Genomic DNA, 16973 nt, shown 5'->3' with positions numbered 1-16973 from the left:
ATTAGTCCTCTTGAATAATGGTTGGTCATTGCATTGATCAAGATTTTAAAGTTTTTCAGAGCTAATAGTAAAATTATTGTAGAAGCTTTTCTATTCATCTACTCACTCTTCTCTGGAATCAGTACATTCAAGTCTTCTCCTTATACTACAAAAGTCTTCCATGCTATTGATACACCATAACTTGTTCTTCCACTCCCCAATGAAAGGACACCCAAGATCCTTTCCTTTGTAAACTCGTTTTCAACTAACAAGCATATTTTTTCAACTTTATTAAGTTTCAATTAACTAATTTTTAATTAATAAACATGTATTTTCTATCCACCATTGGAAATAAAAAGCAGTCTTGCAACAATAGTTACATATAGTCAAGTAAAACAAATTTTCAAATTATCCATGTCCAAAATTTGTATGTCTCCTTCTGCATCTCAAGTCTATCGCCTCTGTCAGGACTGGTGGGTAACATAGTTCATCCTCAGGCCTCTGGAAATCATAACTGATCGTTGCATCGGTCAGTCTGTCCTAGTTGTTTTGTTCTGTCTTTATAATGCTCTTGCTGTTGTTCTGTTCCTTTTTACTTCCGTCTGCATTAGTTCATACAAATCATAGGCTGTAATTTGCTTATTCATTCCTCAATTAATGACACCCCTTTAGTGTCTAGTTATTTATTACTAAAAAAAAACCTGCTATATATTTTTTTAACATGAGTCCTTTTAAAAAATAAACTTTATTGATCTTTTGTTTTTACTTTGCCTAGATTTCCCCTTGTATCCTTTCACCTCTCCACCATATAACAAAGAATATTTTTAATATGGATCATTTTTCAAAGGTCCTTTCCAACTCTCAATATGTGATCCTAGAAATCTTATGAAGTAAGCAGTCATCCTCATTTTACAGATGGGCAAACCGAAGCAAGCCCACAAAGGTCAGGTGACCTGCTCCAAATTACAGAAATACACAAATCAGACAGGAATTTGAACCAAGGTCTTCTGAATTCCAGTTCAGCCCCATTTCCACTATAAAGTCCTTCCCTCTTCGTAAGGCACCTTTAACACTTGGTCTCAACATTCACTTTCTGTGTAAAATGGCTTTCCTTACTTTACTCAACAAGGTGATTTTGTATGAACAGTCTAGGGTGGGAGCTAGAGTCAAAATAATTTGCCCTCCCTCCTTACTTTTTCTAAGCATCTGAATGTCTATGAAACACAAAAGCTGTTTTGAGAGGGGGTGGGGTGGGGAAGAGGGCGGGGATGGGAAGGATGTGGCTTAAAGAGGGGAGGGAGTTATTGCTTTGCTAGGTGGGGGTTTAGGAGGGAGGTGGTGACTGAGGTCGCTGAATTCCGAGAGGTCACAAGATTATCCTGGGATGGGAAAGAACAGGTCATCCCCACACTGGCCCCACCCCTTGCCAAAATTATAAATAGTTGGCTGAAGAAGGGCCCCCCCCAACCCCAGATGCTCTTCCAGTGAAGTGAAGGTGGAGAACGGAACTTTGCCCTCTGGGGCTGAAGGCGGCTCGTGTGCGCCCGGGAGACCGCCTCTTAGGCTTTTCGAGAGGGGAGGCTACTGGCTCCAGTTCCCCCGGCTTCATCACTAGGGATTTGTAAAGAGTTCGGCTGGAGCCATGTCATCAGCCAAGGTAAGGACCATGCTATTACGCTATTCTTAGATATGTTGTCCTCTTCCATGAGGATGAAGTCGGAGTGTCTGGAAGGAGAAGGCTGGGGCGGGGGTGGGGGGTGGGAGGAAGAATGATGCTTGCAGGCATATGATGCCCCTGACTCGTGCTATGCCATTTTACGGGCCTTAAAAATAATCCCTCCCTCCGCCTGCTCTGGTTTGTCTCCATGCTCTCCTCGGGATGGCATCCTGGAGGGATTTCTGCCCCTCCGACCTGTTATCTTGCAAGGAGTGGGCTCCGATGTACTGCCCTTTCTTCGCTGGCTTTCCTTACTGGAAGACCCGCGACCGGGTCAGGCAAGGATGCTGCCTAGGCAAGGAGGGAGCGGAGGGGGCTCGGGGATGGATGGAGGGAGGAATGGCAGCTCTTGTGTTTCGGGTTAGGTTTTCCTGACCTAGCCTAGAGCTTGTGCCCGGATGGCAGGCAGTCTGAATGCTCTTGGAAGCTGTGATTCTTGATGGGAATAGACTGCTGTTCCTGTAATCATAGCTCCCTGGAACTCCAGGGAAAGTTCCTTGGGAAAAAAACCAAATTTCCAGCTATTCCCTACTCTGCAGAAGAAACTGAGAAACGGTAAACATCTTAGTGTTTAAATGTGTTGAGAGTGCGTGATCGTTGGAGAGGACTGGGGCAGGGGAGAGGGGTAGAATTATAGGTCGGTAAGTAATGAAGGAGCATATGAAATTAGAGGAGGGGAAAACATAGCTGTTAACAGAAAAAGTAGTATCCTGCCCCAGGATCATTCCCTCTTTTGGAAACTAGAGTGGGTGGGGTGTCCCTACCAAGGTCACCCCTCCCAGTTCTGGCCCCTAGCTACTTCTGAAAGTGGAGGGAGTTGGAGATAAGAACCCTTGAGGCAAAGGGCGGGGAGAGGTATGGTGGTAGTCCCTGTGCGAGAGAAAGGAATTGGTTATGTGAGGGGGAGGGGATGGAGGGAGAGTCTAGGGGCTTTTTCTACGTGGGCTTTTCCCCTGGAAATGCTTGTCCAGTTTACTGGGTTGGGAATTGAGTGGGTCGTTTCTCATTGCACTGTGAGAGAAGCAGGGTTATTTAACGATGGGGGAGGGGCGCAATTTCAGATGGGAAGCCAGGAGACAACGGAAGGGAAATCATTCTGCAAGATGTCTCTTCTTAGATGGCTCTGGGGAATATTAAAACGATGAGCCCACAGGAATTAGAGAGCTTCGCCAGCAACCCCAGTACTTGCTCTTTCTGGTCATATCCCCTTGTCTTTAACGAAGATCAGATTCGCAAATGGTTAAAAGTTTTCTTAGCTTCACTGTTAATACCATTTCCTTAAGGAGAGGGTATCTGCTCACCCCTCTCAAACTTCCCATTGCCTCCCCTTTGAAAAAAAAAAGGCCGGTTTTTTTTTAAACTGCTTTACTAGTTCTCCCATTACTTTTCTCCAGTGATATATTATGCATTCCCAATTCAGATTTTTTAGTGTAACTTAAAGTCTCAACATAGTAGGCTCCTAACCCTTACTGTCACCACTTTACCCATTTGCCATATACCCTTAGAGCACTCTTATCCAAGTTGTTTTCTATAACTGGTTCCATCTTGAATGTGTGGTGCTTAATCAGCCAATCACAAAGCTTGTATTTTGCTAATCGCAAGGGATACAGCTTGTATATATAGAGAGTCATAGACATACAAGGTCACCTTAGAAAGGAAAGCACTAGTAGCTTCTGAGATTCTGAGAAAGACTTCCTGCAGTAAGTGGCATTTGAGCTGAATCTCAAGGAAGTCAGGGATTCTTGGGAATGAAGAGAAGAGTGGTACATAGGGGGTGTGAGTCAATTCAATGGAGGTAAAGTGTTAAGAATAACCAGTGTAGGGGTGGCTAGGTAGTTCAGTGAATAGACCACCGGCCCTGGAGTCAGGAGAACCTGAGTTCAAATCCAGCTTCAGACATTTAACACACACAAAACTAGCCATGTGACCTTGGGCAAGTCTCAACCCCAATTGCCCTCCAAAAAGCAAAAAAAAAAAAATAATAATAACCAGTGTGGCTAGACCTTAAAGTACTTGGAGGGGAGGAATGTATAAATAAGTTGGAAAGACAGGAAGGGACCAGGATGTGAACAGTTTTATAGACCTTCCTCTCTTACCTTGACTGAGAAAGGAGGAATAATCAGGAGTGCTGTAAAAGATAATTTGTTTCTTTCCCCCTCCCAGGTCACCTTCTCCCTCCTCTTTGCTGTTGGTGTGGCTACTATAGGCTCCTTTCAGTTTGGCTACAACACTGGCGTCATTAATGCTCCAGAGCAGGTAATAATCCAGTCACCCAGTAAGTGGAATTAGTGGAGAAGTCAGTCCCCATTCCCTCCTTCCTAACTTTAAGGTTGCCAAGAGCTAAGAATTAACTGTGGGGAGAGGGCTGTGGTGGGGGACACAAGACCTCAGATTCCCAGTGAGGAAGGAGGAAGAGCAGTCTTAGTAATTCTTGCTGAGTCATTTGGACCAAAGCAAAATCATTCGTTTGCTCAACTTTAAGACAGCAACCATGGACTCTTTCTTACTCTATGGTGAATCACCACCATCTCCTCCAGTCCATAGGGAAGGAAAAGGGTTTACACTAGCTCTCCCGTGCTGCCACCTGCTGTAAGCCTGTGTGGAAGCGTCCTGGGCCCAGCCTTACTTGGAGATTTTATTTTTTTTTAAACTGTGTGTCTTTGGGGAAATTGCTTAGGTTTTGCTACCCATAAAAGCAAGAAAATTACAAATGTTACTCTACACCTCCCCCACCTGCTATAGCAAAATGTAATCCAGTTCACCATTCCTTGGCTTTTTTTTTTTTTTTTACAGCTCATTAAGACCTTTCTCAATGAGACTCTGGAATTTAGGAATAATGAGCCAGTCTCTGAGATACTACTCACCTCACTTTGGTCCTTGACTGTGGCCATCTTCTCAGTAGGTGGAATGATTGGCTCTTTCTCTGTTGGACTCTTCGTCAACCGCTTTGGCAGGTATTACTCAAAACCAGTGCAGAAAGAACGGACGAACGACTTTGCTATAAGACAAAAGGGCTAACTCTAACTGATGCTAGAGCAAAAACATGTGGATTAGAGACAGCTGCTCTAAAAAGGAGCAGCAAGCATGAGGCTTCACCATAATCTCCTGATTCCAAGTCTGTAACTGCACTGTAAAACAGTTTTCATCCTGACCTATTTGGAACATCCCGAGTCAGGCTTATACATACCAGTGTTGTTTAGCATATAGATTATTATTACAATTACAGTGTTGTGGGGAGAGTTTGGCTTCTCTAATAGTTAATGTTTATATGCCTTAAGACCTACTTCTCTAATTATCTTGGGCCTTCTCTAGTCTCGAAGAACATGCATTTCCCTTTCTGTAGCTCGGAGACAGCCCTGCCTTATAACAAAGAATTTAAAGACAGGGAAAACAGTCCAACAAAACGAATCAAACCCTAGAAAAAGTCTTTCCTTAGGGGCTAAGCGTGGTCCTTAGAGCTTCACAGCATTCTTTTTAATTGCTGTGTTCTTTTGATGTGGCAGCCATTGCTTATCTTTCCTTAGCACTATTTTCTCATACTTTTGTACTAATTGTATTTCCTTGTTCTTTTTTTTTTTTTTTTGCTTTTTTGAAGGGGAGATGGCAGGGCAATTGGGGTTAAGTGACTTGCCCAAGGTCACACAGCTAGTGTTAAGTGTCTGAGGCCAATTTGAACTCAGGTCCTTCTGAGTCCAGGGCCAGTGCTCTATTCATTGTGCCACCTACCTACCCCTATTTCCTTGTTCTTATAGGACAAACATTAATAATTCTATTATATTCACATACTTGTTTGTCTTTATTATTACAAAAAAGTACTTCTATAATTATTAACCTCCTTGGGACATACACCAAGTGGTAGCATCTCTAGATTAAAGGAAATTGACGTTTTGGTCACCTTAGCATAATTCTAAAGTGCTTTCCAGAATGGTGGGGACAATGAATTCACAGCTCTGTTAACAGTGCTTTAGTATATCAATTTTTCCTCAATCCTGCCTACAATGGTTAGTCCCATCATTTGTCTTTGTAGCTAATTTCTCAGGTGACAGGTAAAACTCAAGAGTTAATATGGTTTTACCTTATTAATAAGTGATTAGAGAATTCTTTCGTGTTGTGGGGGGCGGTTGTTAATAGTTTGCAATTATTTTCTGAGGACGTTTTTGTTCACACCCTTTAACCATTAATCTATTGGGAAGTGGCTTTTGATCTTATATATGTCTTTTAGTTGTAAATGTACCTCATTGATTCCTTCACGTTGTTTCTATAACCCATTCCTTACCACATTCTCAAAGGAAACACTTTTCAACCAGTTTCAGAGGGGAGAAAGTATAGATGAAATGGTTGTCCTTTTGGTCCTCTTATAAAAATTGCCATGATCCCCCCTTTACAAAGGCAGGTACTTTTTTTTCTTAAGCAATTGGGGTTAAGTAACTTGCTCAAGGTTACACGGCCAGGTGTTTCTTGGTGTGGTACTAAGTGTCTGAGCCCGGATTCGATCTCCAGATCATCCTGACACTGGAGCCGGTGCTCTTAACTCGCTGTGCTACCTGGCCACCCCTACAAAGGAAGATACATAACAAGAAAATTATGACTTGGTGGAGGTCAAATAGCTAGTGAGTAGCAGAAGTATAATTTGCAAAGAGGTTTCCTGACTTTCCACTATGCCTTTTCTAGGAGTCTCAGCAGCCTGAATGTAGAGTCTCCCCTACTTGGAAGTGTCTATTTCAGCACTAAAAGGACTGCCCAAGAATACCAATGTGCTCTAAGAATTGGAGAGGGATTGGCATTGCAATAAAAATATCAAATCTCCTGCCTGGCTGGCTATTCCCAAATTTCATTTGACTACTTGTCTCACTTGCCAAGACCAAATGATTATATGTAGAAGAATATGGGGTGCCATCTAAGTCTTATTTTCATAATCTCTCAGAGCAGGGCCATTTGATAATATCTTTTCATTGCTTTTGCCAAATAAGGCTTATGATCTAAGATTAGGCAGAAGATGAAAAATGTTATCAGTTGCCATCTTGGGCTTGTCTAATACTATGCCTTACCAAATAAGCTACTTCAGTAGAGGAACCGAAGGAACCAATTTACAGATTGGAAGGAGAATTTTTGTTTGTTTGTTTTTTGCTTTTTAGAGGGCAATTGGGGTTAAGTAACTTGCTCAAGGTCACACGGCTAGTTTGTGTATGTGGGGGAGGGGGAGGGGCGTGTGAAGTGTCTGAGCCCGCATCCGAACTTAGGTCCTTCTGATTCTGGGGCCAGAGCTGCACTCACTACTGGGCCACCTAGCTGCCCCGAGAATTCTTTTTAAACAAGCCATAATCAGTCCGATAGTCCAGGCTTTGGCCTAGTCATACTAATGGGAAAGACTCCTAATGGAAAGAAGAAGTTAAAGAGAATGAGACAAAAAAGGGAGAAAAAATGAGGTAAAGGAATGAGGACAAAACAATCAACAAAGAAAATATATGGAGGAAATAAACTGGAGGAAGACAGTATAGAGAGGAGAGGACTAGACAAACCATACTGACTGTTTTCTACTTGCTTCTATAGACGCAACTCCATGCTCATCGTCAATTCACTAGCACTTATTGGAGGTGCCCTGTTGGGCTTTGCAAAGACTGCCAAGTCAGTAGAGATGCTGATCCTGGGCCGCTTGGTCATTGGCCTCTTCTGTGGACTTAGCACTGGCCTTGTGCCCATATATATTGGAGAGGTCTCCCCAACTAACCTACGTGGAGCCTTTGGTACTCTGCACCAGCTGGCTATTGTGGTGGGGATCCTCGTTGCCCAGGTATTCCTTATGTTCTCATTTTAACTGGGTGGAAGTGGGTGAGGGAAGGGACAAGGGACTTTTTTTTACCTTTTCAGTTTTGTACCCAGATAAGACCTGAGGCACTGAGAAGAACCATGTTCACAAACAATGACTGGTTCATTTTCATTATTGATACTGACAGGGTCTGATGAGTTATTAGTTTATTATTAGATCTGGGAAGGAAAGGCTTTTTTTAAAAACAAGTAAACTAACTATGAAATTTCACTAGAAACATTTGAGAACTTGTCTTTATACATTTTCAGAGGTTCCTTGGGGTGTATAACTTAGTTAATTTTTTTGAATCCTTAGATCTTTGGACTAAATTTCATCATGGGAACTGAGTCTCTCTGGCCATTGTTATTGGGTTTTACTGTCATCCCTACTGTTCTGCAATCTCTAGGCCTTCCATTGTGCCCTGAAAGCCCCAGATTCCTACTTATCAATAAGATGGAAGAGGAACAGGCCCGACAGAGTAAGTACTAAGTAATATCTTTGAGGTAGTAACACCAGGAATCTGCATGTATGATCTTCAACCCTCCCTTGAATAGTTTCTTTAAATTACAAGTTTTGGGAGGATTCCAACTTAGTGACACTACTATAACACAAGAAGATGGAATTGGGCCAAAACATTTGATCTTGATATGCCTGGTCTCTTCCCAGTCCACCCTTTAGGAAAAATGAATTTGGGTGAACTAATTTATCCGCATTTCCTTTTCCAGTTCTTGAGAAATTGTGGGGCACTCAAGATGTAGTCCAGGATATTCAGGAGATGAAGCTTGAGAGTGCTAAAATGGCACAAGAAAAGAAACCAACTGTGTTAGACCTCTTTAGGTCACCAAATTATCGACAACCCATTATCATAGCCATCATGCTCCAGCTCTCCCAGCAGCTCTCTGGAATTAATGCTGTGAGTGCCTAAATTCATTAATTACTTGTGTTTTTCTGGTTTCTTTTTTCTCTTTACTAATATTAGTGATAATTGATAGTCGTGACTGTATGTTATCCGCCATTTTCAGATGAGGAAACTTAGTATCAGAGGATAAATGACTCTTAACTTCTTGGTTCTGGGTTTATCATGTACCCGCTCTGGCTCTCTGCCTCTTATTCTTCCTGTTTGGGCCATTTCCTTCTTAACCCTCTGCAGTGTTTTTCCAGTATGAAAAGGCGGTCCACAGAGTAGGCTGTGTTCCTCCTAAGTGGAAGAAGGACCATTCCTGTGGTAGGCTTCAGTGGGAGATGGCTTTTATCATTTCTTTTTATAAGCATTAATTACACTATCTTTTAAGCAAGGGAAAAAAGTCTAAGTGGACTTTTTCTTTTATTTAGTTTATAAACTAAAAACTTTTAAAAAATATGTAAGTTTTGAGGACCAGAGAGGAAATCCAACCAGGGTACTTAAGTGATAATGAAAAAAAATTTTTTTTATTGCCTTAAATTTTACCCAAGTCACTTCCTCTTAACTCACCTCCTGCTTTCCAAGCAGCAACTGAGGCATTCCCTTGTGTTTCTGTTGCCTTGAGGAATGTGTGTTTCATTATCAGTTCTCCTGGACCAGAACAAAGATTGTGCTTTACAATTCATGAGCACTGCTTTTCAATGCTATTATTTATGTTATTATTGTCATTGTGTATATTCAGTAAGTTCTCTTTTCTTTCTCTCACTTCCATATGAAGTTCAGGCTATCATAGCTTATACAATATTATATAATAACTTTGACAACAGGGGGAACAAGTGTACTAGCTGACTAGTTGCTACCACTAACCTGACCTAACAATTCTGGTTGATATTCTTTAAGTCTTCACTGAAGTACTGATGGATATTTGAGTCATTTTTGTGAGGATCATAGCATCAACTGGTCTATGACCTTACACAACATAGAGGACTGTCATTTAGTAGCAATACATCAACAAAGCAAGAGTTCCTAATCAATTAACAAGCATATATTCTGTTGATCATGGGAGACAATGATTGTTCCAAAGACATGGGATTAAGTTACTTTGGGTTTTAGTTCTGATTATACTGTTAATTTTTGTACTTAAGACTAGGCTAGTTATTCACTTAATTTTTAAAATAATTTTTAAATTTTAAATTAAATTAAAATTTAATTTTGATAATTTTTTAATAATTAGTTATTCACCTTCCCATTTACTTGGTATTTTTGAATTTCAAATAAAAACAATTATGAAAGAATTTTGTCTAATGTGGGAAAAGTATAAATAAACCTAAAGCCAAATTGGTCAAAAAGATTATCTCAGAAGGATGAAATTGAATCAGGGAAATAACACTAATATTTATCAGTATGAAGACCCAGGATAAGTCCTTTGGATAGAGATGAGAAGGGGAATTGATTGTGAATTTATTGCTTAGAGCTCACTGAAATTTCCAGAGCCTTTCTAACATGATCACCTCCTTTTTACCCCCCAATTAGGTATTCTATTATTCTACAGGAATCTTTGCAGATGCTGGTGTTAAAGAACCAATATATGCTACCATTGGTGCTGGTGTGACTAATGTGGTATTTACTGTAGTTTCGGTGAGTTGAACATTTTTAATTTCGGGACAAGAAAAAAGGAAGCTTCTGGGGCAAATGTTGAGGTGGAATTAAATTGATCATGGATTTTTGTGCCCTAGTTAAAACAAGAACTGAGGCATCAGTGCCTTTGGGAGAAGGGCATGGGAAATAAGTAAATTCTAGAGGTGAAGTGATTGAACAATGGGTAACAGAAAAAATATTTCAATATTGGAAAAATGTAATAAGGAAAATAAAGGGCGAATATAACAGGAAGTAGCTGAATACTTAGAACCCAGCCTTAGAAGTAGGGAAGACAAAGAGTACAAAGCCAGGGGTCAAGCACGTTGTGCAGGGTGTATTGAGTTGGGGATTGCCAACAACTGATCGTAGAATATATTGAGTAGAAAACATTGTTTTTAAGGAGGAGAAAAAGCAAAGGTTTCATTTAACATTGTTCTCTTAGCTCTTTCTGGTGGAGCGGGCAGGAAGGAGAACGCTTCATCTGATAGGACTGGGTGGAATGGCCTTCTGTACTATTCTAATGGTTATTGCCATGTCTCTCAAGGTGAGTGTTTGTGAGAGGGAAAAGGGAAAACTGGAGTTGTCTCGGTTATCTTGTTCTCATTCTTAGCTTCTTGATGTTCTTCCTTTAGTCTCAGCATCTGTGGATGAGCTATATCTGTATTGTGGCTATCTTCGGCTATGTGGCCTTCTTTGAAATTGGACCAGGGCCCATTCCGTGGTTCATTGTTGCCGAGCTCTTCAGTCAAGGCCCCCGCCCAGCTGCTATGGCAGTGGCTGGCTGTAGCAACTGGACCTCTAACTTCCTTGTGGGACTGCTCTTCCCTACAGCTGCGGTAAGTGAGTTCTATCCTCATCAAATCTTGCTTGATAACTAGTGTTAGCTCATTTAGAATGAGATGAATGAATTATGGGTGTCTTGAGTAATAGTACAGTACCGCCTCAGGTACTTAAACTTTCCTAGCTGGATGGTCCAAGCATTTCTTGGTACCTCAGACACCCGCTCTAGATGGGTTATTCATGTTATAGAAATAAATAAAACAAAAAATTACCCCCATTCCTAAATTCCAGAAGGCATTTGAGGACAGGATACATAAGGGACTGGAAACTGGTACAAAGGTAGATTTGGGGGGCTTAGGATTTTAGTCCCAAACCTTGGAAGGTACCCACCCAGTCTGGACTTTGCCATGGCAGGGAGGCCTGGTTCTTGTTCTGAGAATAAACTTGGACTGACTTTTTTTTTTTTTTTTTCGCTTTTTTAGACATATTTGGGATCCTACGTCTTTATTGTCTTTACCTTCTTCCTCATCTTCTTCTTTCTGTTCACCTTCTTCAAAGTCCCGGAGACCAAGGGCAGAACTTTTGAGAATATTACCCAGGTGTTTGAGAACAAGAGTCAGGGTTCCATTAGCCCCACCTTAATGACAGATAAAGGCCCCATTGTGGATATGAACAGCATTGATCCAGTCAAGGACTCCTCAACTTCCGCCCTCTAAAAATCTCATCCTTTCACACCTCCTCTTCCAGTCTACCAACATGGAAAAGCCACATCTCCCTGAGGTGGGGGGGGAGCCCTCATCAGGATATCTATAACCCAAGACTGTTTCTGATTGCTGCTACCGTGTTTCTTTTTCACCTTACTCCATGAGCACCGAGATGAACCTAGTTCTGGAGTCAACTTAGCTTCACCGGCTTTTAAACATTCAATATCTTGAACGCTGTCTATACTCTGCTATAGAGACATCAGGTGAACTTGCCCTCATTTCTGGAGGAATTGGCTCCTTGGCATATGTGCCAGCCTCTGCCACCTCTTCATTTCCTTGGGTTCTAATGATGATTCATTGAGGTAACTAGGAATCAGGAGTGGGTGTTCATCCCAATAACTTTAAGAGTTATTTCAGTAGTATGTAGGAGTTGGGGGTTGGGGACCAAATAAGAGAGCATCTTCCTCTTTTTTTTAAATTTTACAACTCTGCAGAGTGCATTAACTTGAGTTTTATTTATTTTATCTGCCGGTTTTATTTCATAAAATTTTTTTTAGTGTAAAAAGAATTGCACAAAATAATGAAAACTGTTGAGGGCAGAAAGAGAAAAGGGGTATAAATTTAAACAAGGGATTGAGGGAGAAGTAGAAATTATTTTGGAGGAGTTGATACAATAAGAATGGAAGAACTACAGGGAGAGATGGAGCAGTGCATTAAAGGGCACGTGAAATGGTACTGGAGGTTTTCACATGGCCTTTAGCAATTTCTGTACTCCATAAAAATGATAATTAACTTGAAAGAACTCAGGCAGCATTTGTGATGCCTGCAAAAGCTACTGGTTTCCTTCGGGATTTTTTTTCCTTTTTTTGGTTATATATATACTATTACTTGAAAACTGCAATGTTGTTGACATCATAGGCAGTGAAGTTGAATGCGGTTGGTGGGGTTCTACCTCTGGAGAAAGATGGGTTTTCTACATATTTCACTGAAAACATCCCCTCTCACCAGATGGAACTCCTTTCACTTTATAGATTCTATTTTCTTTTTCTTCCCTTTTAGATGAGAAAATAGTGTTGAGGATTGTTTCTCAATATAGAAAGGCAAATTTTTCCTTGTTTTTGTTCTTTGGGATTTTCTTAGGTTTTGGATGTCTTTGGTTTCCCCAATCCTTAAATCCCAACAGGCATTTGAGGACAAGATTTAAGGGGTATTATTCATAGGGGACTAGAATTGGTATGGAGGTAGATTTTGGGCTAAGGGTTTCAGTTCTAGGAGGTTTTTTGCTTGTGCTTCCTTATTTCAAGTGAAGAAATGGTCATGGCTTCCTTGTAAAAATATGTGTTTGCATCACACCACTGGAGAAGACTTGGGTGAGGTATAGAAGACTCAATAGCTCATATTTAATTTAGATAGTAACAATATATGTCTAATGTCTTTGACTCCTCCATGGGCAAATGCGTCTTAATTGGTTCATGAATATATTACTGCTGTTATGATTTATGCATTACTACTTATTCCTTCTGGATGGGATAATTCTGGTTCTCTGTGTATAAATAACTACTGCCTTGGCTGGATGTGATTTAGCCACCCTCCCTTGAATCTTAAGTGCCCTGAGACAGACACACACACACATACACACCTTCCACCTCCCTTGATGCTGGCTAAATTATATATTTCATTGAATCACCAATTTAGAGTCCCTTGCTGAGGATAAAATAACCTTTAGTGAGTTCTACCAGTTTAGGTGGAATGGGAAGGAAAGATGCTCCAAATACTTAAGAAGCCCTCTGTGGGCCAAATGGGTATGGAAGGGCAATAAGATGAGTAATTACCTGAATTGTGAAAGGAAGGGAGGATAGCAAGACATCACTGCTGATGTTGAGTATCTTTCTAAATCCATGGGCTTTGCTCTTCCAGAAACTTAGAGGGATTGCCCTCGGTGCTTACCTCCTGACCCACCTTGCCTGTGGACAGTATTTAGTTCTCAATTCTCACCTTTTCCTCTGGTCATTGGCAGGGAAGATAGATACATATGTATATATGTATATGTGTACATATATATGTATGTGTATATATATAGTTGACTGAAAAAAACTTACTTGCTCTCTGGTTCTACCCAGTTTCACCCTAGATGCCCAGGTAGAGCTAGGGTCTGGGCATTGGCAATAGTGGAGTTGAACAGTTTCTCCCTCCCTTTTCTCCATAGCCACATTGTAAATATTTCCAAATGTATTTTTTATGCTTATTACTGTTAACTGTGGTTCTGTTTTTAAATAAAAGTTTTATTGTAAATATGGTATCATGATCTCCCTGCATATTATTTGAAGGTTTGTGTACCCTTTTTTTTGTAATGGTATAATTTGTACTGATACCTTGGTTTTTTACATCACCTGGATTGGGAAGAAACACAAAAAAGCTTAGGGCTTGAACAATAATGTCAAGTCAATATCTTGGATGAATATTCTGTTCAATATCTTTGGCACAGGGGGTTGCGAGTAGGTGGCTCAGTGAATAGAACACCGGCCCTGGAGTCAGGAGGACCTGAGTTCAAATCCAACCTCAGACACTTAACACAAAAACTAGCCGTGTGACCCTGGGCAAGTCACTTAACCCCAGTTGCCCTCAAAAAAAAAATATTTTTGGCACAATTAGTTCTTCATGGTGTAATTGTAGAGAAAAGTCCAGATTTGGAATTCTGACTCTTTTAAGACATGGCCTTGGCACTTGCTAGTCAGGCGATCATGGAAAAGCCACTTGACCCCTTTATCTTTTTTTCTTATTTACTGTTTTAATTTTCCCCAGTTACTTGCAAAAACAATTTTTAACATTCATTCTTAAAATTTTTAGTTCCAGATTCTCTCCTTCCCCACTCCTCATTGAGAAGGCAAGCAATTTGATATAGATTATGCATGTGTAGTCAAGCAAAACATTTCCATAATAGTCATGCATGTGACCTTTAAAAAAGTTTTTCCCTTGACCTCTTTAAAACTGTTTTCTCATCTTTAAAATGGGCTGATGATATTGTAATAGCCTGCTTCACAGAGTTGTGTTGTGAGGAAAGTAATTTGTAAATCTTATGTCAATATATGTTATCACTCTCATAGATAGAGTCAGTGGGTTAATGGATGGAAATCAGGAGACTTCAAATAATAGCTTAAAACATAAGCAAGACAAATTCTTGGCCAAGGACCAAGTCTGCTGAGAATGTTATCTGCCAAGAGTCTACCAAATACAATCAAAAGAGTTTTTAAAACTGAAAGGGAAGGAGAGGAAACTGCCTTCATATCTAACACTGGTAACCTATTCTCAAGGGACTAGAGTACTATGCCTGTTCTCTACACTAAAGGGACCCCTCCACTCTGGACCCACGCATGTATGGAGTCCTTGGGAATCCTCGCTTCTAATGAAAGGAGTTAAAGATGCCCTTTTCTCATATTTTTACGTCTCCATGATGGAACTCCTTGAAAAAATGACTTAAATCAGCTTTGGCTCTTGTTCTCTAGGGTTTCCACAAAAGAGAGCAATAGAAAAGTACTTGTGGGACAGGTCCTTTATTTTCTAGATAAAATAGAGTAAACCTTTTTAAAGCACCTACTATGTGCCAAGCACTTTGTTAAATGCTGGGGATACAAATAAAAAGGAAAGACAGTCCCTGCCCTCAAGGAGCTTCAAACCTAGTTGAAGTAGACAACCCAGAAAAGAAGCTGAAAGGGGGAGGGAATGCCAGAGGGTACCTGGATGGTGGTGGGCCAAGCAGAGCAGCTGGTAACAAATGGAGCCCTCTAAAGGAAGCTATGGGAGGAATTTTTTTGCTGTGTCCTTAGTCCTCCCCTCAAGAAGCAGAAGCAACTGAGAGCCCTGATTAGGTGTAAGTAGCAAAACTGAAGCAATCCTCAAGATGAATCCTATCCTTGGCAAGGCTAGGGTAGATTATGGTAAAGTCAAAACCAAACAATAACTGGTAGTAAATTCCTACACCTAAAAATGCCGAATATAAATTCCCACATAGCCTTAAAACATGATGCAGAAACTTAGTACTATTATATCCTCTTAAAAGTTAAGACAGGGGGCGGCTAGGTGGTGCAGTGAATAGAGCACCGACCCTAGAGTCAGGAGGATCTGAGTTCAAATTGGGCCTCAGACACAACACAAAAACTAGCCATGTGACCTTGGGCAAGTCACTAAACCATACATAAGGATCCCTGCAGGTGCATTATTATTTTATAAAAGGACACATTAATTTTATGCTTTAATGTATTTTAAATTACTTTATTAAATACTTTCTAATTATATTTAGATCAAATTGCTCTGGAGTACATTTGACATCTCTGGTTTAGGGCATGAGTAGCAGAACATTTCCTAGAAGCAGTTTCTTTCCTATTTTTAGAGTCATTGATGAGGTAGCAAAATGGTCCTACACCATTTAGTTTACAAGTAAGAGACTGGGGGGCAGAAGGGGAGGGATTAGTACTGCTGGTGTAAGGGCTTGCCAAGCTTCTTTCAGGGCTCTCATCTACCTTTGGTGTCCACCTGTGGGCTCTTACCTGTGACTCCAGGAAGCTGTAGCATGCACAAGCTGCTACACCCCAGTAAATCATTGAGGGTAACCAATGGGCCTCTCATCCAGCAGATGAAAACAATTCATTCCAATGGCCATGAAGGTGGCTGAAACAGGCCCTTAGAGAAGCCAAGGTCATCCATTGCATCCTGGGCCATCACCAGTCATACTGACTTTGTCTTGCCACTGGGTTTTTATGACTCTGGAAGATAGTGAGGCTCATGACTTTGTGCAACTATGCCTCACTTAAGTACTATTCACCTAGGAGTCAAGGTCGCACCCTGTGATGTCATCGCTCTTCAAAAATGAAGGACAAACAACAATGACCAGACTAGGAACCACAGCCATATTTACCTACTCTTTTGAAGACATTCATACAATCAATCAAATCAACATAGATTAAACACCTACTAAGTGCTAGGCACTGTACAAAGTACTGGGAATACAAAAAGAGGCAAAAGACAGTACTTGCCTTTGAGGAGCTTACAGTCTAATGGGGGAGACAATATGCAAACAAATATATACAAAGAATCCGTATTCAGGAGAAATAGGAAATAATTAAAAGACAGAAAGCACTGGAATTAAAACGGGAAGACTTCCAGTAGAAGGTAGGATAGTTGGGATTTAAAGGAAGCCCGGAGGTCATTAGTCAGAGAGGAGGAGGAACAGCATCTCAGTCATGGAGCATGGCAGAGGAAATGCCTGCAGTCAAGAAATGGGCTCTAAACACACCCTGAAGGTTTGGGGAGTATCTTTTCTACATATTTGTTTATTTATTTTTAGGTTTCAACATTCACCTTTATAAGACTTTGAGTTGCAAATTTCCCCCCTTCATTCCCTCCCTACTCCCCAAGACAACATGCAATCTGATATAGGCTATACACGCACAA

At 40.8% G+C, this 16973-nt stretch overlaps 1 protein-coding gene across 1 annotated transcript; it reads left to right on the top strand.

Moving 5' to 3' along the window:
• The first annotated feature begins 1288 nt into the window (after nt 1-1288).
• SLC2A3 (solute carrier family 2 member 3) lies at nt 1289-13824 on the top strand. Its single transcript, XM_069106110.1, has 10 exons — nt 1289-1636; nt 3860-3952; nt 4490-4650; nt 7247-7487; nt 7818-7980; nt 8228-8415; nt 9937-10041; nt 10484-10585; nt 10674-10877; nt 11304-13824. The coding sequence occupies exons 1-10, from the start codon at nt 1622-1624 to the stop codon at nt 11535-11537; spliced, it is 1506 nt and encodes a 501-aa protein (XP_068962211.1). The 5' UTR covers nt 1289-1621; the 3' UTR covers nt 11538-13824.
• The last annotated feature ends 3149 nt before the right edge of the window (nt 13825-16973 follow it).

This window comes from Petaurus breviceps, unplaced genomic scaffold (genome assembly GCF_028583685.1).
Source record: "Petaurus breviceps papuanus isolate PSGF00001 unplaced genomic scaffold, PetGlider_PUasm1.0 78, whole genome shotgun sequence".
In the NCBI taxonomy this organism is placed as follows: Eukaryota; Metazoa; Chordata; class Mammalia; order Diprotodontia; family Petauridae; genus Petaurus; species Petaurus breviceps.
Note: the sequence above shows the minus strand (reverse complement) of the source record. Positions and strands in the feature narration are given on the sequence as shown.

Excerpts from the sequence above, each read along its gene's own strand:
- SLC2A3 (XM_069106110.1), top strand. Across the intron at positions 3,953-4,489 it reads TCATTAATGCTCCAGAGCAG|CTCATTAAGACCTTTCTCAA; the intron begins GTAATAATCCAG and ends TTTTTTTTACAG. Across the intron at positions 4,651-7,246 it reads TTCGTCAACCGCTTTGGCAG|ACGCAACTCCATGCTCATCG; the intron begins GTATTACTCAAA and ends TTGCTTCTATAG.